General features: G+C 35.4%; 1 protein-coding gene across 1 annotated transcript; it reads right to left on the reverse strand.

The window, feature by feature from the left end:
* Positions 1-1,011: 1,011 nt before the first annotated feature.
* Positions 1,012-17,499, reverse strand: LOC132712170 (vomeronasal type-2 receptor 26-like). The gene is made up of 5 exons (XM_087893560.1): positions 17,356-17,499; positions 11,653-12,513; positions 10,792-11,019; positions 10,119-10,245; positions 1,012-1,916 (listed from the first exon to the last, which is right to left on the reverse strand). Exons 1-5 carry the CDS (start codon positions 17,497-17,499, stop codon positions 1,012-1,014), a joined length of 2,265 nt encoding a protein of 754 aa, XP_087749686.1.
* Between the last annotated feature and the right edge of the window lie 5,365 nt (positions 17,500-22,864).

Raw genomic sequence — 22,864 nt, forward strand, 5'->3', positions numbered from 1 at the left:
GATGATCAGTAGTATGTTATCTAACCATTCCCTAGGTTGCATCTCTTTGTCCCATCTCTCAAGGACCTTCCCAAATACCATTACAGATGGAATTGTAGCTAACAGACTGATAATGACTGGCAGCTTTTTTGAATCTGAGAGAAGGTGCCAGGTCCTCCTGACCACTGCATATGGAAGGAAGACACCACTGAACAATTGTCCAGCTGTCAAGTTATCACTCAGTCAAGGGCAAAAACTATGAGATTGTCCATATTTATTATATTCCAGCATGCTACTATATTTCATAGCTGATAGTTACATAATTAGTGAAAAAGATGTTAGAATTTAAATCCAAATCTTAGATACCTTCAAAGATTTCTCTGTAATATGTTTTGGATATATCCCTTTAAAGCAAAAGGGAAAGGGAGAGGAAAGGACACACACCAATCCACACTTTTATAATTTACATGGAAATTATGCTGAAGTAATACAATTGTTGATATCAAGTAAATAAAAAAGGAACCGAAAAGGAATGTGCTTCAGAAAAGATACTTCAAAAACAGGATAATATCTCAAGAACCAATTCAAAGAAGTGGTGTTATGGCAAGCCGATGGCCATGTAGCAAGGACGCACAGCTGATTGGTCCGCTGGCATGGCAACTAACTGGCGGGATATCGGAACATGCTTATTGGCTGAGACTCTGACAGCTCTGCTATAAAAGAGCTGTCAGCGCTGAGGAAACCGCTCGCTCACTAGTGTTAGAAGTAAGGAGCGAATCATGGTTAGACTTTACTGTTAATGAATAAAGAGCTGTTAATTGTTAACCCACCACACCTCCGTCATTATTGTTTAGCATCACAATAAGTGGGATGCAATCTTTTCCCTTAATTAAATCTTAGATTATTTGGAAAATGGAGAAAAGATATATAAATCAGGATCTGAGAGAGATATTTTCATGAATATTCTATATTATTTAGAAATGCAAAAATGTAAATTAAAAATGTTTGTCTGATGATGAAAGAGAGTGATTATTAATTACTCTTTTTTCTCATTAGTTGTTCCCTGTTGTTCAGCTCTGGCCGAAACACAATGATATAACATTTGGGGAAAAAGATACAACCCAGAAGCCCAGCACCTGAAGCTAAGATAGAAAAGATCTCCACAGCCACTATATATTTCCCTTTGGAGCTCAGGTATGCTGGGACAAAGGTCAACCAAACACTACAAAAGACCAACATGCTGAAGGTGATGAATTTGGCTTCATTGAAACTGTCAGGTAATTTTCTGGCAAGAAAAGCTGTGATGAAGCTGATAAGAGCCAGGAAACCCATGTAGCCAAGGACACAATAAAACATGGTCACAGAGCCTTCATTACATTGCAGGATAATCTCTTCAGTCACTGAGATCATATCAACATCTGGGAATGGAGGGTTCATAGACAGCCAGAGTGTACAAATGCCTGCTTGGATCAGAGAGCAGGAAACAAAAATAGAATTAGTTAATTTTTTCCCAACCCATTTTCTCATTTTGGATCCTGGTTTGGTGGCCATAAAAGCCAAAATCACTGTGATGGTTTTTGCCAAGATAGAAGAAACAGCCACCGAGAAGACCATGCCAAAAGTTGTTTGTCGGAGGAGACAGATAAATCTTCCTGGTTGACCAATGAAGAGCAGTGCCGAAAGGAAACAGAGCAGCAGAGCAATGAGAAGTGTATAGGTGAGGTCCCGGTTGTTGGCTATGACGATGGGAGTATTGTGATGCCTCATAAATGCTCCAAGCACAAAAGTAGTAGACAAAGAAAAAGAATGTGCAAGGCAGGCTAAACTGATCCCTAAAGGTTCTTCATAAGTCAAAAAAGTAACAGTTTTGGGGATACAAAAATCATGTTTCTTATTTGGATAAAATTTATCATTGCATCTAGAACATTCGTTTCTGTCTGAAAAAAGAAGAAAGAATGAGATGTTATTCTTGTACAGGTTGTATATATCTGTTTAGCATGGCATAAATTATCATGCTGCAATCATAAAATTAATTTATGATTATAAATGTATAATCATTAGTTTTTATAGTGTTCAAAAATATTTTGTTTAACCAAGATTCCTGTTAGATTTAATTGGCAAACAAATTTTATTTATTAAATTAAATAGAATTTGACTTTTTAAATTAACAAATTAAATTAACAATTCCTATCATCCATCCATCCATCTATCTATCTATCTATCTGTCTGTCTGTCTGTCTATCATCTGACAAATAGAATTATAAAACTATGTTTCTGGTAAATCATGAAAAATATTTCTTTTATCTTCTCTCGGTGTACAAGGCATATAAATCTTACTGAATTTAATAAAAGCATTAGTATATGATTTATACTGCTATTCCCTGCATAAGTGAATGTATCATGCATAAAATAATGTCCGTGCTTTCAGGTTAAGATTAAACTTTGTGGATGCCTTAGGTTGGTAACCCAATCTAACTGTTTTTTTTTTCTCATAATGAGTATGGAATCTTCAGTGAATCGAAGCCCTACTGAATGAGAGAGATCAATAATATCAGCCTATCTGAGATATCAAAGCTATATCAAAGACTATGAGTTGGATCCAATAGTTTGGTATATGAAATTATGCATGTAATGAAAGAAAAGTGTACATATTGACTTGTGGAGTGAATATGTTCAGAGAAGAAAAGAAGCAATGATGGGTGTATATCTACTTTGACATATTTTCCAGTGTATTTATTTATTTAAAGAATTTGATGGCTGTCCATCTCAAGCCATAAGACTCTTGGTGACAAAGGAAGAGGGAGAAGGAGAAGAAGAAATATCAAAGCCAATCAAACCAAAGCATATACAAACAAATCCAATCATTAAAACACAGCAAACATGGCTAAGGTAGATTGTATCATCTAAAAATTGAGGCCCAAGGCCTGGAGAAAACCTGAAAACTATTTTTAAGTTCTGATGCCTGCCATATGTTGGGGAAGACAGTTCCAAAATTCCATGTGATATTTCCACCCAAGCCTCGTTCTCCTGAATTGGTTCCTGGCTTTCCAGACTTACCACCAGAGAGGAGAGAAAGCACCTTACCATGCCCATTTTATAAGTTACTTTTCCAACTCAGGTAGAACAGGGAGAGAGGTACATTGTTTCTCCCCTTTCAGCTTTATCTATTGTCCTTGACATGCTTAACTGTCTTCCTTTACTGGGGAGAAGTAGGAGATCATTGTTCTCAGTGAATTTCATAGTGGAGATGGAAAGTGAGTCTAATGAGGAAGTGTTGGCCTCACAGAATAAACCAGATGGGAACCACAACCAGATGAGCTATTTCTACTTTATTGTACATTTACATTCATAGAAGTATGGAAGTACAATTCTTTGCCACCTAAATTAAATTTGTTGATTCAGAGGAAGTATATGATAAAATGTTGATTCAGAGGAAGTATATGATAAAAAGAATGGAACACTTACACAAATTTGGAACTAAAGGTTGATTGTTAAATGTGATAATAGCAATGTATGATTGAAGTAATGTGAGTTTGAGAATAAATAGAATCCTTAGCAAAAAGTTTAGTGTAATTGGGGGAGTAAAAATGTGTGGCTTATATGATTTGGATATTTAATATGAATAAATATATGAGAACTATTTTTAGTGATATTAGGGGAATATTAGTCCAGAATACAATTTTTTAAGATCAAAGATAAATATTTTAAAAAGTGATCATATTACAACAAATCACATATGGAATAAAAAATAAAACTTACACACAAAAAGCAACTAGTAATGCAAAGAAGACATCAGAACTTTTCTACAAGCTATGGTTATTAAAATTTAGAAAATTATTAGAAACATTAAGTGCTTTAATTCTTATTTTAACTATAAACATGTTTTATTTTCATATTTAAAATTAAAATAAGAATTAAACTCTATTTGCTGAAGTTTGATCATCTAAGAGAAAAATGGAAGACACCTATTCAGAGGAGCAAATTAGGATATCTAAAATTGGTTTTGAAGTTTGCCTTCTTTATTTTCTAGAGAGCACTCTAGTAATATATTTATTAGAATTTTATCCTGCCTCTATTACTTCATAAGCTTCTCAAGAAGGTAATAGCACTAGCACTTAGACTTATATATCACTTCACAGTGCTTTATAGTCCTCTCTAAGTGGTTTACAGATCATATAGCCCCCAACAATTTGGGTCCTCATTTTATCCACCTTGGAAGAATGGAAGGCTGAGTCAACCTTGAGCTGGTGAGATTCGAACAGCCAAACTACAGGCAGCCGGCAGTCATTAGAAATAGCCTGCAGTACTGCACTCTAACCATTGTGCCACAATGGCTCAATAATCATACCTAATATTCCTTTCTCCTCCTATTTTCTCAACAACAACCCTGTGAGACTGAGAGAGCATGATTAGGTCAAAGTCATTTCACTGGCTTTCATATCTAAGGTAGGACTAGAATTCTAGGCCAACAACTTAACTACTACACCAAACTGAAACTAATTTTCATGTGAAACAGAAACAATTGGAGGCAGATGGTCCTATAAATTGCTTCATTTATGCCATGAAGGTTTTTATAAGTTACAACCAGCAGTTTGACTTGAATCTGGAAGTCTACTACTAGCGTAGCTTGCACCGCAGAAATGTTACTAGACGTCATCAGTCAGCATGATCAATACTGTCTGAGTGATCAATAAGAAAGAAGGTTCATTGAAATGATTGGGTTATGTAAACAGAAAGAGGGAGGTGTGGTTCAAAGCAAACTTATGAAGTAAAAGTGTATGGATATAGAGACCTTTTTTACAGATTTTAAAAAACAAAAGGGAATGAATGAAACAAGTTATTTGTGTAATAGTATGAAGGATTCTTTGCAAAGGCAGAAATGTTAAGTGAACTAGTTTTAGTTACATTTCTTTTTCTTATGTCATGCTTTTAATTTTTTGGTACCATTTTTTATTCATTTTTTTGTGTGTGCACTGTATTAGGATGCTTAGTCTGAAAGGAAATAGCATGTTGGGTACAGTATATATGTATTTATAGTATACCTCAATTGCCTTAAAAAATATAAAAATAATACTTTTTAAAAAATCAGTTCATGTTACATGCAACTTAACTACTAAATAAAATATTTTTTCTTTCCTTTCGTGGGCTAGCATCTGTTTAAAAGTGCTTATTCTTTGTTTTTTTATTGAAAAAGTTTTTCAAATACAAAATTTTCCCCCTTTCCCCCCCCTCCTCCCTAACCCCCCCTCGCCCTCCCCTCTCCCCGTGGCTTCTTCAGGGTACAACCCAAATTCATAACAGATTATATAATACTTTACCATCCCCTTGCTCCATCCCCCATATACTGACCCTCTTTCTAATAATGTTATTATATCCCCCTTATACTATACATTTCGGAATAACATTCTACTAAAACATTATATAATAACTCCTAATTTAGCATAGTAATATTATTATATCCCCCAATTTAACAATTTCTACTCATGATCTACTCTTTTACTCCTCCCCCATACATATATCTCTTAAATCAAATCTTTTTTTTTGTATATTAATATAACATTTCAAAGCAACCTTCCACTATAAAACTATATAATAAATCCTAATTTAACATTTATTCAACTCATAGTCTGCCCATTTCCTCCACCCCCATAGATATATCTCTTAACTCAAATCTTTTACATATATTCATATCTGAACATTATATCCCTTTTCTTCAACTAAACAATCAATAAGCTAACCTATCTCCACCCACATTCCTACAGAACTACCATACATAATAATTCTTGATCTCTTTATTCTTCTGCCCACACCACTAAGAAGTATTCCCTTATATAAATAAAATCCTCAAATGACTTTAAGCTTGTAATCCATATAATATCTTCTGTAGTGTCTTTCAGATGGATTGTTAACTCCATCACCCATATTAGGGTAACATCACATCCTAATTCCAACAGTATGGTCGGTATCTTCAATTACCATTTGCCCCCATCAACAATAGATGACGTGATATATAAAAAACAACCACCCGAGTGACTTTATATTTGTATTCCATATAGTGTCTATAGTAGTGTCTTTCATCTAAATTATTAATTCCAACCACCGTAATAGGGTAACAACCAGATCTTCTGCGTGCCCCAATCCCATAACTATCTTGCCTTGTAGCATAAACATAATACATTTATCAAAGAATCCAAAATAGATAATTCCAATCCATTCAGTTTAAGGCCCTTTTCACATCCCAAAAGTACAGCACTGCAGAGGTCTGTCACTGTCCTCAGGATAATATAAATCAATACTTTGCCTCAGCTATCTTGTCATATATTCAATCATCTCTTAGATAACTGGCATTGCACTGTTGTTTAGTTTAAAAATTTTTGTTTTAGTAAGACCTGCTTCTTCTTTTCTTAACTTTTTGTGGGTTAGATCTCCATCCTAATTTCCTTTCTATAAATTGTGTATCAACTATTTGGTTTTCATGCTGATCTATAACTTGATCTTGTTGGTTTTGCTTTTGTGGCTTAAGTCTCCATTCTGGTTTCTTTTCTTTGAGTTGTATGTCAACTGATTGATTTCTATGTTGGTCTGTAATTTGATGAATCATCACTTTAGAATCCAAAGCCGCCTCTCTTGTATTTATAAATGGTCCAGCTGTAACCTCTGAAGGAGAATCCAGAAGCTGCTCATCTACAAAGTCCTCTGTAACTTGTTGTTTTTCCATTACTTCCATCTCTTTCTGCTTATCCTGAATTTCTATCTCTTGTTGATTTTGCTTTTCTTTATTCCACTCATGTATTATACATGAAGATGTTGAACCCATTTTAAGAACCTTATAGTAAAATTCTTCCAATTTTTCAACAGAATTTAGTTGATATCTTTCTCCTTGATATCTCAATATTATGCCAACTGGGACATCCCACCTGAATGAGATGTTTTGTTTGTTTAGCTCAGTCACCAAAAATCCGAATTTCTTTCTATCTTTTAAAATCTTAGGCGGCAACTCTTTATATATCCAGATCTTTCTTCCATACAATTGTAGAGTAGAATTAAAATATTTTTGCACAATATCATTTTTTATTTCTTTATCTGTAAAATAAATCACCACATCTCTGGGCAATTGCCTTTGCTTTGCAATCCAGGAATTTACTCTATAGGCCTTGTCGATCTTACAAGATACCTCCTCTGGATGAATCTTTAAAATCCCAGACAGAACTTCAGCAGATATTTTTCTTAAATCATCTCTATTGTTTTCCTGTAATCCTGTCATTCTGACCGCAAATTCTGTGAGCCTGTATTGCATCATTGTAACTTCTCTTTCAATCCCTTGTTTTATATTTTCTGTATTGTAAGTCTCGTGATCAGCTTCCTTTTTGGACTTTACTTCAGAACTATTGTCTTGAATATTTATCAAATCATTTTCCATTCTTTGTATTTTATTGTTCAAATTATAAATCTTATCATCAACTTCCTCCATTTTAGACTCTAATAACTTGATATTTGTATCCATCTTTATAACTATTTCTGAAAAAGCATTAGTCACTGTTACAATCTTTCTTTGTAAGTTATCATACTTTAATTGTATGAATTCTTTAATTTCCTGCTTAAATTTTTCAAAATTCTGGTTCACAATCTCGTCATGTCTTGCCAATTCCTTCAAAACAAATTCTTTCAAATTAAAACCATCCTTCTGAGTCTGTAAACTAGAAACTTGCTCACACAATTGTAAATGGGGGACCCCCCCCCACTGCTTGTTTGTCTGGCTTTGTTAATTTTAATGCCATCCTGCCACACAGACAAACTCTTTTTGAAGAAAGAGGACTTCTCTCCAACAAGATCAATATCAGATCTCCAAAAAAAAAGAAAAGAAACTTAGAATAGAAATTTTTTCTTTTCTCTATTCTAGCCAGCACTGTTTGCTCCGTTACTTTGTATCTTGTTACGGAAGGACTTTCACTTTCGGCTACTTCTCAAGCCTCAGCAGTTGCCATTTTAAGTTTTTTTTTCCTTCGCTTAAAAACGCTTATAAAATCATTAAAAATACTTGCAGTTTAGGGTCCCAAGTCCAGATCTCATCCTCTTTAATTAAGCAATCTGTTGTTTTCATTGAAAGGCTTGATCTCGTCGCCTGGCTCTGCAAGAAGCAGAGGTCTCCCGAAGCCCGGAGCAGCGGCGAGGGAAATAGGGAGCCTCATCCTGCTTCGTCCCCAAGAGTTAAGGAAAAATTCTGGGGACTTCGCAGAGAGCTCTACCTGCCCTCACCTGCTCTATCTCACATTTCCTTATGGAAATGGAGTTTTTCGAGCCACCTTTCAGATGTAAAGGTGGCTCTTTATGAGCGATGGGGCTGGCGGTCTCAAAGGACCATCTGGTGGTGACGGAAATCAAACCGGAAGCCTAAAAGTGCTTATTCTTTCTCTCTTCCTACAGACATCTGAATAATTTTTATTTATTATGAATAACTAGCTGTTGTTTGGTAATGCTGAGTTTTGAATTTTAAAGTCAGAAAATTCCATTTTCTGTTTGTCAACACAGGAGAAACTTTTGTTAGAAGAAGTGGCAGATAAAAAACAATGGATCCAACCTCCTATATGCTTCTGTGGATGCTCCAAAATATACAAGCCCAACATATCTCTTTGTCTAATTGAATCACTACCAGAGAGCTCAACATACAACATAGGTAAAGAACTTACAAAAAAAAATGTTTGTGGGAAATAAGAAATAATGACATGAACATTGTTCAATGATATGTACAGTACATACAGTAGTTATAGTGATGCTTCATCACTGTAATTGGATGATATCCCTTAGTGTGTAAATAAAGATCTGATAACTTAATTTCTTCATCATTACACTGCACACTAGAATAACTATATACAAGAACAGTTCTTCCCTGAATGCCATCACTCTGCTAAACAAATAATTTCCTCAACACTGTCGAACTAGTTATTAAGTCTGCATTACTATTAATCTTCTCATCGTTCCTATCACCTATCTCCTCTCACTTATGACTGTCTGTATGACTGTAACTTTGTTGCTGGTATCCTTAAGATTTACATTGACTATTTCCCTATGACTATCATTAAGTGTTGTACTTTATGTTCTTGATGAATGTATCTTTTCTTTTATTTGATTTTGATTTTATTTTATTTGATTTCTATACCGCCCTACTCCCGAAGGACTCAGGACGGTGCACAGCCAAACAATAAAACACATACATACAAAATTTAAAAGTAGGATAAAATCAAATTAAATAATTTTGGCCCCAAATTTAAAACCCCAAACTTTTAAAACCAATTTAAAATTGAATGTATAAAATACTAAAAGATGTTTAAAAATTAAAAATCTTTTATAAAAGAGGGAGAAAATTAGGCCAGGCCCGCCTGGTGAAATAGTAAGGTCTTTAAAGCGCAGCAAAAGGTGCGCAGATCCGAGATCCTCCGTATCTCTGGGGGAGGTCGTTCCAGATAGTAGGTGCCCCCACAGAGAAGGCTCTCCCCTGGGGGCCGCCAGTCGGCATTGTTTGGCTGATGGCACCCGGAGGAGCCCCTCTCTATGGGAGCGTACCGGCCGGTGGGAGGCTATTGGTGGTAGTAGGCGGTTCCGCAAGTACCCAGGTCCTAAGCCATGGAGTGCTTTAAAGGTGGTAACCAAAACCTTGAAGCGCACCCGGAAGACCACTGGGAGCCAGTGCAGCTCGCGCAGGAGGGGAGTTACATGGGAACGCCATGTCGCTCCCATTACCACCCGCGCGGCCGCACTCTGTGCCAGTTGGAGCCTCCGGGTGCTCCTCAAGGGGAGCCCCATGTAGAGAGCGTTGCAATAGTCCAGGAGGGAGGTGACAAGGGCATGAGTGACCGTGCGTAACGAGTCCCGATCCAGAAAGGGACGCAACTGGCGAATCAGGCAGACCTGATGAAAAATCCTCCCGGTCTTTTATGTACACAGAGAACGTATGCACCAAGACAAATTCCTTGTGTGTCCAATCACACTTGGCCAATAAAGAATTCTATTCTATTCTATTCTATTACTATCAAAAGTAATGATAAATTTATGCTAGAATATTCCAGAAAGAAGAAATGATTCATCCCACACCATGTTCAATTTAATGAAAATATATTAATTAGTAGATTAATATCTCTTACCATTCTCGGTTGAAACCCTCCCCTCTGGGCATGGGAGGCAGTCATAACAGCAAAATGGCTCTCCCTCCTTCATTTTTTTGCTGAACCCAGGATAACAGCTCTTACTGCAGACAGAAATGGGTATCACCTGGAAATAAAAGGAAAATGAAATTATACATAGGGACACTTTTTAGCCTCTCATTTGAAATGATGAAAGTATGTCATGGGCATCTTCCCAGTTTAGGGATAGGAATAATAGTTTGAAAAAGATGTTTATATAGTAAAATCATAAAGCTACTATAAAGCTCAGTTAAATATACTTCTTTTTAGATTAAACAAGTGCAATCATGAATTCTTAAAAGAAAGAGAGAAAGAGAGAGAGAGAGAAAGGACTTCTAAGGATAAATGAAGCATGAGCCACAATGGGCTGGATATGAGACAAATTTTATTATGAGGAAATAATACCCCACTTAGTTTCACCTAAAAACTGTTAGTGTGTCATAATTGTGCTACAATAATCAGATTTATTGTTGAGCACTGTAAGTTGCTTATCTGGACATAACCTAATGTAAGAATTTACTATTGTCCAATATGATGAATTTACATATAACATTGTTATATATAAAAAATATTATTATTATATATTGTGATGCCCCATGTTGATTGAGAATCAAAGACAATAATTAATTCCTACCTGATTAAACCAGCTGTGCCATGTAATCATCTCATCATTAATGGTTAATACTTTATCTGGGGGAGCTGAATGGTCCACATTTCCAACTTTCATATGAAGAAATGATTTGTTTGGGAAAGCAAACAAGTTGATAATATCAAATCCAGCTGCTAGAATCCTATTCTGATCAAAGGAAATCTGTTCCCCAGCACCATTGTTAAAAGCAACACTTCTCAGAAAGTAGTGGAGCTAAATTGAAAAGAAAAATGCAACTGGTTGGAGAGACTCCTGTCTCCTAGATGATAATTTTCAGACTAGAAAAGTAGATATTTTGTTGCATTCTAGCTATATTTTCTCACTGTGTTGTAATTAAAGGCAAGATGGAGTCAAAGTTAGAAATTAAAAGGACCAATAGGAGAACTCTGGTTATTTTTGGTGAAAAATGACAGAACTAAGGGAATTAATGCTTCCCTAATTTACATCTTATAGCTTGTTTTATAGAAAAACTTGTTATAAATATAATATAATATAATATATATAATATAATATATAATATATAATATAATATAATATATATATTAATTTCTAGAGTCAGGCAATCATAAAGACATTGAGAAACAGATTTATTCTCATGTGAGGAAAATAAGCTTCCTAAAATGATAATTTTACCTATGTTAACTAATATAGGTAGAGATCCAGAAAAAAATCAATGGACAATAGTAATATAATAATAATTAAGGTAAAGATTATCAATAATTTAAGAAGCACAGCATTCTGACTGAAGCATGATTTTTTTCCATTCTAGGACACGGGAAGACAGTCAAAATTCAGATTCATGGTTGTGATCAAACTTTCATAGTATTTTTATAATAAGAGTATTACCTGCCAGACATCTACACTATGAAGCTTCCTTCCTATTCTGTCCAAAATTGATCTCTCAGTATTTCTAGAGGAGGACAGAGCATGTAAAGCATGGGCTATGGCATGAACAGCATTGTAGATGCTGTAGCTGTGGCCAGTCATGTCCATTTCAAAAAAGGGTCCAGGAACATTCACCAAATTTTCTTTACCATTACAAATGTTCTCATCCACATCACTCATAGCAACATTTGGGAATACACAGTTAAAGGCTTCTTGCCAGAACTGTCTGATAAATCCATCTTCCTTTGCACTGAAGGGATTTTGTTTGCCTGCAAATAGTCTGAACTTTGGTAGAGCAGTGGAATGCACTGTGAAGGAAAGGGCACCATCAATTATTTTGATATCCCAAGTTCGTTGAAAAGGAATTAAACTGAACTCCATCTGTGCTGTCATTATCCAAACGTTGCCTTTTGGTTTACTTCTCACCTCTTCAATTTTTGGAATATATTGTAGCCATAACAAATAGCCCATAGCGAAGGATTCTCCATTGAACACCAGTGCATTAACCTTTCCACCCATGACATGATCATAGATTTTTGACCCCTGCTGAAGCATGCTACCAAGTCTACTGAAATCGGTTAGTTTGTGAAATTTTTCAATGAAAGAAACACAAACCCTTTTTTTTGAAAAAAGAGGAATCATACTTTCTACAAATTTTTCTCCCTGATCATTGTCCATAATAAGTATCCCAATCCATGTCCAGTTAAAATGCAGGAACAGAGAGACAATACCATTATGCTGAAGTTCTTCTGGGGGAACCATCTGATAAAAGGAAAGGCCTGGAGTTTTATCATTTATTATTGGAGCAGAGCCATAAATGAGCTAGAGAAAAATAGATGAAAACATAAGAGAAACATCTAAATAACATTTTCATAGCAGTAAGCATATATATTTAAAATAATCTTATAGGTAGCGCCAATTAGGAACCATAATTAAGACCGAAATTTCTGGTGTAAATTATTTTAATCATAAGTTTTATTGATCTTGATTTTATAATATTTTTTGGTTGGGTTATTAAGCAAATCTTCACAGTTATGAAGTGAATCCAGCTTCCCATTTTTTTTGCTGTTTTTTAAAAATAGAAATTGGCAAAAAAAAAAGGTTTCAAATTGTGAGCATCTGACCACAGGTTGCTGTAATGATTGTAAATGGGAGCCAGTTGCCAAGTGCCTAAATTGAAATCACATGACCATAAGGGTGATGTTATGATCATAAGTGAGGTATAGATTGCAAGTCACTTTTTTTGAAGTCACTGTAATTTGAACAGTCATTAAATGTATAGGCAAAAGCTGAAGACTACCTTTCTACCAACCTCTTAAAACATCCTTGTCTGCCTCATTGAGATGAGAATTCCCTGAATTTTTATTCCAGGAATTTCTAGTTCTGGAAGGCATAACAGTCTGGAAAGTGTTGGAAGTTTGTTCAATTACATTTCAATGATGCTCCATCTCTGGAGGAATTACTTATATGAATTCATCTGATATCAAGCAGCAGATTTATAGATGATGGGCAATTTCTTTTTCATATTATCAAAATATTAAATGAGTAGATATAATCCTTGTTCGTCTACATGCATGGATATACTTGGTAGTTTTGCCTATATACACAAATGGACAATATGATTTCCACATTGATCTAATTTCTAACAGTTGAAGTGAAACAAAAATTACTTCAGGGAGAGTTACTTAGTATTAATATTTGCAGATTTCAATAATATTAGTTTTTTAAAAAACATATTTTGCTATATAAGAACACAAAATGTAACTTTATGAAGAAATGTCTTGCCACATAACCAATCACAATGCATTTGAAAGGGTGAAAGTTTTTCATGGGCACCTTCCCAATTTAGGGATAGCAATAATGATTTAGAAAATGGGTTTTCTATCTGCACTGTAAGAGAAGAAGTTTAAAGCTTAGTTAAATATAATTGTTTGAAGATTAAATAAGTGTGGAGAAGCCGGAAGCGGCGCGGCGTGACTGGCTGGGAAAATGCCAGGCTCTGACGAGCTCGGCAAAAACCAGCCAGATGAACCGACACCGAGGGGTCTTAGGACCGAAACTGTCCTGTAGGGACAGTGAAGAAAGAGAAGCAGCTCAGTGTCTAAAGAGGGACAGGGAAGTCCCTTGGATAGCCCGAGAAACTCTGTCCAAGCTGGTGACAGGGGGCGGCGGTCAGAGTGAATCGCCATGAAGCTGGAGTCTCTGGAGCAAGCGATATACAGGAGGGAAGATTTGGACAGAGTGCTGGTGTTGGGTGAGTTATTAGCTAACCCACAGACAATAAAAAGAAAATTCTAAATATTTTTAACTATTAAATTATTACTAAAATTACCCCAGCATGGAAATTGTGGCTAAATAGCGGCGGGGGGAGATGGCGGATGGAAAGAGAAAGTGAGAATGACAAGCACACCATAAAAAAACTTGAATAAAGAATTAAAAGTGATTGACAAATGGAAATGTAAATCTGGAATTTGGATTCAATTTGGATTGGATTATAAACTGATTGGTGATATATAAAGGTAAAAGAAGATGTAAAAACTGACTTTTATAAAGGTGAAAGAAGATGTTAAAACTGGCTTTTTTCTCTTTTATGACTCGGTAAACATGGATGTGGATTACAAATAAATGGCGATTTGTTAATTAGTCGAGTGGAACTGTGGATTATAGAGAGACATCTGCAGGAGAAGGAAGAGCATGACATGGAATTGTTTACCTTTGAAGAAATGAGGAAAAAAAAATAAAACCTTGAACTTTTAAAAAGATAACTGGCGAGAACTAAGGACAGTGGTGGGATTCAGCCAGTTTGCACCACTTCGGGAGAACCGGTTGTTAACTTTCTGAGCAGTTTGGTGAACTGTTGTTGGAAGAAATCATTAGGGCAGAGAACTGGTTGTTAAATTATTTGAATCCCACCACTGACTAAGGAGGATACATTTTGCCTACAAGAGGATAGACTTTGATGATTATAAAAGAGGGACCTTAATGTGACTTAAAACTGGAATAATTCAACCCAGAAAGAATAAAATGGAACAGGAACTTAATGAACTGATAAAGATGATGTGTTTGGAAATAAAGAAAATGATTATAAATTTGCATGGAAAATCAAAATCTGAGGAGATAAAGACAGAGCTAGAATGCACTGAAAATGAAAAGGAAATGACTAATGAGAAACAAAGAGAGATGGATAATGAAGTAGACAAAGACAAAGAAACTGACTATGGAAAATTAAACAATTGTAATATTAAGTATGGACAAAAATAAAAGAAACAAAGAAGGAAAAGAGGGCAGAATAGGAAAAATATAAAAAACTTAAATGATTACACTGAGATTTACAGTGGAAAGATAAGAAAGAGGGAAAAGAGATGGAAAATAATAAGAAATAAAGGACAAAATAAAAGATTTTATGATTTTAAAATACAAAATAAGCATACTGAGATTAACAATGAAAAGACACAAAAAAGGAAAAAGAAAGGAGAAACAATGGGAAATATAGGGCAGAATAGGAGAGTGCAGAATTTTAAAATACAAAAGAAAGGAAGAAGAAGGGAAAACAAAAGGAAAAAAAAGGAAAAGAAGGTGGAGGAGAAGAAAAAATATTAAAAACATAAATGATTATACTGGGATTTACAGTGGAAATATAAGAAAGAGGGAAAAGGGATGGAAAATAACGGGAAATAAAGAGCAAAGATTTCACGATTTTAAGATACAAAATATTAATAATGAAAAGATACAAAAAAGGAAAAGAAAAGTAGAAGCAAAGAGAAAACTGTAATAAATGTCACATGCTCAATAATATTGGAGGTTTATAGAATGATAAGTTTTACCAATATGAATAAATCAGTTGGGGGAAATGTAATATTTGGAATATTTTAAACTATATATTTGAAACTTAATTAAAAAGAGAAAAGAAGATAAATTAAGAATATTTTAAGAACGAATTGGATTGGATAAAATGAAAATGGATTAAGTTGCACTTTATAGATATATATTTGAATAAGTGGAAATATATTGTTAAGATATTTTGAGAAATATATTTAATGATTGAAATTGAATGTAAAACTGAATGAAATTGAAATGATAAAAATGATTTAAATGTTATACTTGCAAGAAGTAAAGCAGAAAAAAATATATTGGTAAAAGTAAAAAAGATAAGAGATTAGAAAATTGTTTGAGTAAAGATTTGAAGGAAAAAAGAGAACAAGACAAAATATATTGTTAATAATTGAAAAGATGAGGGATCGGGGCTGCCTGAATTCCACAATGGAAAACATTACATTGAAAATGAATACAGCAATAGAGAGAGAGATGAAGGAATTGGAAGGGAGGAGGAAGGAGAGAGAGGGATGGAAGAGTAGGGAGGAAGGAAGGGAAGGAAAAGCAGAGTAGGAGAGAAGGTAAGACAGGGGGGAAGAGAGGAGGAGAAGGAGAAGGGAAGGGGAAGTAGAGAAGAGAAGAAGAATGTGGGGAAAGAAAGTTGGAAGGAGAAGAAGGAAAGTTTTGAGGTTTGAGAAGAAAGATTGCTGTATAATAAAAAAAAAAGATGAAATGGAAGAAAGGCAGCTCTGAATAAACAAATATAAATATATTAAGAAAAAGAATGAATTGTTTAAGAATAAAAGAAGATAAATATGCACAAATAGTAAAGTTAGAATTTAGGGATAAATGAAGAAGGTGTTTATGTATGCAAGTATAGAAATACTGAGGTATATTCAAAAAAAGAGAGGAAAGGGTGAAGACGATATTGACAAAAATTGTAATTGAGTAAAATATATTTGAATTTGACTATTTGTATAAGATAAGAAACGACCAATACTCTGTTAAAAAAAAAAAAAGATGTGGATGAAGGTGGGAGAGGAGAAAAGAAAAAAAAAACCAGTAAAACTTGTTAAAAAAAAAAGAAGATTAAACAAGTGCAATCATGAGTTGGGAAAAGAGAAAGTAATCTTGGCAGCTGTGTTAATGCCTCTTTGTTGCTACTTGAAAGGAGATTTGAGAGTCAAGTCCACTGATACTTTGACAGTATTTTGAATATTCTCTATCTAGTTGGAGATAATTATTTATTACTGTGCAATTAAATTTTATGGATATTAAAATATTGATTTTTTTCAAAGCAATTAATCTCTAACAAAAACCTTTTTATATGCAGAGCTAGATTCATCTAGTTTAAAGGAAACAAGATCTGTGTCTGAATTTCTGTTGGAATTTAACACTGAAAAGCATTGCAGATTACATTAATCACTTGCAGATTCATTCCTTTAACAACAGTGAGTCTTAATTTGTTGAGGATTAAGTTTTGAGATTGAATTAAATTGGATCATATTCCAATCCACTGACTGAGTTCACACAACATGCTTAACACTAAAACCAGATTAACCAATTATGTAATATGATCGCATAGTTCATGCAATTACTAAAAAAATGGTTGGGGTTTTTTCTTTTAAAGAAATCACCCATTAAAATTTGCACACCATTTTACTCTTAATCCATGAGGATTAAATCACTGATTTAATCAGCTACCCAGTTATTCATGAAAAATGAACATCTGAATTATTTATTTGAATATACATTTATCTGAATATACATAACACTAAAAAACCCAAGCTCTGTTATAAAGCAGGACATTAAAAATAAAATGACATTTTCATGTAAGGATGTCCAGACTACCTGTGGAATCTTATAGATATCCAAGAGATTTGCCACATGGAGGGAGATTTCAGCATCCAATCCTCCAATGACAGCTATGACTTTATTCTGGATGTTACATAGGTAGTTGGGGACCAGTCTCTCAGTTGCTGATAGAAGTAGCATGGTGGCTTGATAGGTCCTTTGAGCGTTGTCATAGCTATCATAAATATGGAAGCCCAGGGTGAGATTGGGTAAGATTTGTGGGTTTTCATTGATCTCCTTTACTGCAAATGCCAAAGCCAGTATGTGCTGGTAATTCTTAGGAACTCCACTACAATGAGAGTTGCATTACACATCAGAAGGATATCCCACCAGAATTTATATTCTAATCAATAGTTCCAGTATAACAGGCCAGTCTCATCAATTAATTCCATGTTTTGAATACAGAAAACTAACAGCCATAGGGTTGTAGAATTAATAGGCAGATAAGTATCAGGGGTATATGATAAAGAATTCAACATTCATTGTCAAAACATATACATTTCTGCAGGAAAACTGTGCAAATAATTTAAGACCTAAACACAGGGAATGTCTGGAATCCACATGTATAATGTGGCTTTCAAAAGGAAAGACACTCAGTTATCTGCCACAGTCAGGCTTGCAGACACCCCTGTATTGTTACTTGGAATAGAAATTCCTGCAGTGTGTTTAAAGGAGTCGTGTTTTTATTAGATATAAAGCAGCTTAATGTATCTATATAGAAAAATGCAAAAGTGCTCTAAATTAGCATTTCCTGTCCCACAGTATTGCCCAGGCTGTGAAGAAATCACTAGAAGTCCACCTGTAGATACTCAGTTGTAAGAAGTTTGCTTTATCTATTTCATTTTTTTCCATATTATATGTTGCCTGTGTGATAAAATTTCTTAGCATCCCCTTAATTTCACCTAGTCAATCAGCTATTATTTTCTGATGGAAATATCATCATTAATTATTTTAGCAATCAAAAAGACAGGAAAATATGAACAAACAATTATTACATTCCTTACACGAACTGCCCAGGCAATACTGGTGGGGGATAAACTTCAAAGGTGACTGTTTCAAAGACTGGACCAACTTGAGATGAAATTCCACCAACCATTATGTCTCCTCGATGATGGTACTTGTGATATGGAAGATATGGATGAAGGATGCTGCATCTATGAATCACACACACAACATGGGGACTTAGCACTAGCATTAAGACCAATAAAATTTCCCTCCCCATTACAAGGGCAAATATCAAAGAACGCCCTTATTACATTTCCAAATCTCAAAGAACCCTTTTTATTCCTAGAATAAAACCATTAGTGTTTTTGAAATTAACACATCCTGACTAAATCTTATTCCTGTTATATCCTAGATCAGACTTGGGAATCCTTAACCATCTACAACCCTGCCAATATTTTTTTCAGCTCTAAATGGTATTAATAATGTAAGAGAAAGAGAGTAGGAATATCCTACATTTGTCTTTTTATTATTCTTTTTAATAGGTGCTGAAATCCAGTGGGATTTTAAGAAACAGCAGAATTAATAATAGTAATTTAAGTGCACAAACCAGAAGATAACTATTAAGTCTGAGTTCAGTTGTCTAGGGAAGATCTGAAGAAATCAGGTTTTCAGAGTTGACTTATTGTTCGATGGTGATTGTGGACAAAATGATGCCACGATTTATTTATTTATTTATTATTATATTTCTATACCTCCTCTCTCCCGTAGGACTCAAGGCAGTGTACAGTCAAGAAAAATATAGATACACAAACATCATAAAATTGCTAATTAAAATTATTATTATAACATAGTTTGGCCCAATTAAATAGAACCTAAAATTAGATAACATTTTAAAAACATTCACATGTTTATATGTTTAGCCCCACCTGTTAGAACATCAGGGTTTTGATTTGTGGGTAAGGCATTTATGAGGTTTTTTTATGTGGTATTTGAAGCTGGCTTGCTGATAATATGAGTCAGCCTTGGAATATCAAAGAAGTTAGCATGACTATACCTAAACTTTACATAAATAATGGACCACCAATTATGTATTATAGTATAAATATGAATAATGCTTGCTTAAAAATGAGTAAAAGGTACAGATTTCTAAACTATTCAGTCCAAATGTTTGCTTAATTTTTTTCAAAAGTGAGCTCCAAATAGTTGTGGAGATGCAGACAGACCCAAAGAAAGTGGACATTTTGAGTATTCTGATAGGCCCCTTTAAACTGAAGATTTGCCTTAAATTGATTTTTAGCCATTAAAAAAAACAATTACTTTAAATTTCATTCACTGACCTGCAATTATGGCAAGCGAACAAGGATTTGCCAAGGACATTCACTAAAAACTAGTCTTTTTTAGTCTATTGACAATCACGTTTTCAGCTAGTACAGTTGAGGACAGGTTACTGCATATAAAGCATCTAGGGTTGCCAGGTCTGCTTCCAAAAAATAGCGGACAAGACGGGGGGGTGGGGGTGTTAAGTAGTAAAAAAATAAAAAAAAATGTTTACAATTAAATTATATATTTTCTTACAAACATTTTAACACACCATTTTAGGTCAGTCGACACAAGCTACAATACATTTTAAAAATGTGAACTGTACATAATTTTATAATATATTTTTATTTTAATATCATCATTAATTTTTTCAGAGAATCGAGTTCAATGGATATTCGATCTTTGTCTCATTCTAACTTAATGAAAAAAAAAGACAATCCTTATTCTCTTAGACTGTACAGCTTTAGATTATGTACCATTTCATCATAAAGCTTTTGAATAAAAAAAAATGTCTACTATTTTGTGAAAAAAAATAGTGAACATTATGTGAAAAAAGTGGACTGTCCGTTCAAATAGTGGACACCCGGCAACCCTAATTTCCATCTATAAATATATCAGAATGGACTTTGTAAACCTCAGGAAGAATCAGAATTCTATGGGTACTGAGGAGATTCATACGCATCATTGCAGTGCATCAGAGTGGACAGAATGACAGAAGAATACTGCAGAAAAAAATCAGTCTTTCTAATGCTGATAAAAGTTTCATATACAGGGAGGCCCAAGTACATGTTTTTACAGCTTTTCACTCAAATTTTTGTCACTGAAATTTAAACAGAGTTCCTTCTCACCCCACCCCCACCCATTAGTCCTTCTTTCTAGTGGACTATGTTTCATTTGCCTGTTCAGATATCTGTTGACATTAGGATATGAGTGCACTAAGAACCACAGATTAGTTCTGTCTTATTTTTTCCACATTCAGAAATATCACATTTTCTGACCTCAAGGATGACATAAAAGCACAAAATACTCTATTTTGCTAGGGGTGAGTTGCAGCTAGTCCCCCCCCCCCAATTCAGGTTCTTATAGCCTCCAGGCATTGATCAAGTACCTAAGCAGCATCATTTGCTTAGTGTTTCATTTATTTAACTCTGGGTAGCTTACAAGGTTAAAAAAATAAAACAAAATGGTGTCTGTGTATGTATGTATCCACACACACAAACACCCTCTGTGTGTGTGTGTGTGTGTGTGTGTGTGTGTGTGTGTGTGTGTGTGTGTGAATGTATGTATGTGTATACACATATATACATATTAGTGGTGGGTTGCTATTGGTTCACCCTGTTTCAGGCAAACCGGTAGCAGCAGTGGCGGGAGGCCCCACCCACCCGCCTGGATGTTATCAAAAACATTCTGCGCATGCGCAGAAGCTTCTGAGCATGCATAGAAATGGTGCACGTGCAAGCGAGCAAACCAGTAGCAAAGGTAAGTGAAACCCACCACTGATACACATATCTAGATCGGGACTCCCTACACATGGTCACTCAAGCACTCATTACTTCCCGTCTGGACTACTGCAATGGGGCTCCCCTGGGGGTGCACCCGGAGGCTCCAGTTGGTCCAGAATGCAGCCGCGCGGGGGATTATGGGAGCGACGGGGCGCTCCCATGTGATACCTCTCCTGCGCGAGCTGCACTGGCTTCTTGTGGTCTTCAGGGTGCGCTTCAAGGTGTTGGTGACCACCTTTAAAGCACTCCATGGCTTAGGGCCGGGGTATTTATGAGACCGCCTTCTGCCGCCAATAGCCTCCCACCGGCCAGTACGCTCCCACAGAGAGGGACTCCTCAGGGTGCCGTCGGCTAGACAATGTCGGCTGGCGACCCCCAGGGGGAGAGTCTTCTCTGTGGCGGCACCTGCCCTCTGGAACGACCTGCCCCCAGAGATACACACGATACCAGACCTCCGGACTTTTTGTCGGGCCCTGAAAACACATCTTTTTCACCTAGCCGGGCTGGCTTGATCCCATCCCTTCAATTTTAATTTGTAATTGGTTTTAACCCGGGTTGTTTTAATTGGATAGCCAAATTATTTAATGTTTTTAAATTGCTTTTAAATTTTATATGTTATGTTTTACCATGGCTGTTCACCGCTCTGAGTCCTGTTGGAGAAGGGCGGTATACAAATTAAATAAATAAAATAAAATAAATATATGTACATAATAGTAGGTAGGATCTGCTATTGGTCCACCAACTTCCTCCAGTGTGATACTTCCCCATTGGGGTCTCAAGCCAGGTCTTCAGGCCCTTACAGAAGGTCAGGAGGGTAAGAGCAGATTTCACCCACAGGGGCAAGATGTTCCAAAGGGCAGGACTCAGTTTGATATCTTCAACAGACTGATGAAGCTAAAGCTCATTATATCACTCAGTATAGATGATATAGGCCAGTCTGACTAGAGAGACCTGAGGCATTCCTCACAATGGATCTAGGCATGTACTTTTCTTCCCTATAACACAAGCTGGTACTGCCCACAGAGAAAGAATAACAACTGCAAATCATTTTCCTCCATCCCAATTTCCAGAGTCAGTCCAGTCCAGCAAGATATATATATATCCCCATATTGGCATTGGAGTTGAGGCTATTCCCACATTCAAAATCCAGAAGGGCACATTTCCAATATCCCCCTCCATATCTAACCAGGTTTTGGCTCTGGAGATCAGGCTTTGGAGCCAAGAAAGTGGCTGGAATTTTATATTATTCTTTTGGACTTTGGTTTTGCTGGTTGGCTTGGGCCTGTGAGGAAACTTTCACCATTGGAGATAGTTGACAGGATAAGATCTATCTCTGTACCATCTGTCCCTTGGTTCCTGGTTTTTGCATAGTTTTTTAAAAAATAATTTGCATAATCTTAAATTTTTAATTATATTACTTTAGCATTTTAACATTTGTAAGCTGTCCAGAATTGCCTTATCGGGGAGATGGGTGGCATACAAATTTTAAAAATAAAATAAATAAATAATAAAATATGTGGCTCAAATGTATATTATATTCTATCTTCAAAGAGAAATTTTATTAAAAGATCTATTGTTGGTATTGACATTAAAGAAATTTATAAAGATGCTTTGGTCTACTCATGTATTTTTGCAGGCACTGGTCTACTCATGTATTTTTGCAGGCACTGATCTACTCATGTATTGTTGCAGGCACTGGTCTACTCATGTATTGTTGCAGGCACTGGTCTACTCATGTA

This window comes from Pantherophis guttatus, chromosome 4 (genome assembly GCF_059756535.1).
Source record: "Pantherophis guttatus breed Tessera chromosome 4, ASM5975653v1, whole genome shotgun sequence".
Classification (NCBI taxonomy): Eukaryota; Metazoa; Chordata; class Lepidosauria; order Squamata; family Colubridae; genus Pantherophis; species Pantherophis guttatus.

Bases quoted from the DNA above. Each gene is read 5' to 3' on its own strand.
- LOC132712170 (XM_087893560.1), bottom strand. From the start codon at position 17,499: ATGCTACTTCTATCAGCAACTGAGAGACTGGTCCCCAACTACCTATGT. The intron at 12,514-17,355 runs GTAGTCTGGACA...ATTTTTCTCTAG, and splicing joins ATATCTATAAGATTCCACAG to CTCATTTATGGCTCTGCTCC. The intron at 10,246-10,791 runs GTAGGAATTAAT...TTTTATTTCCAG, and splicing joins GGCACAGCTGGTTTAATCAG to GTGATACCCATTTCTGTCTG.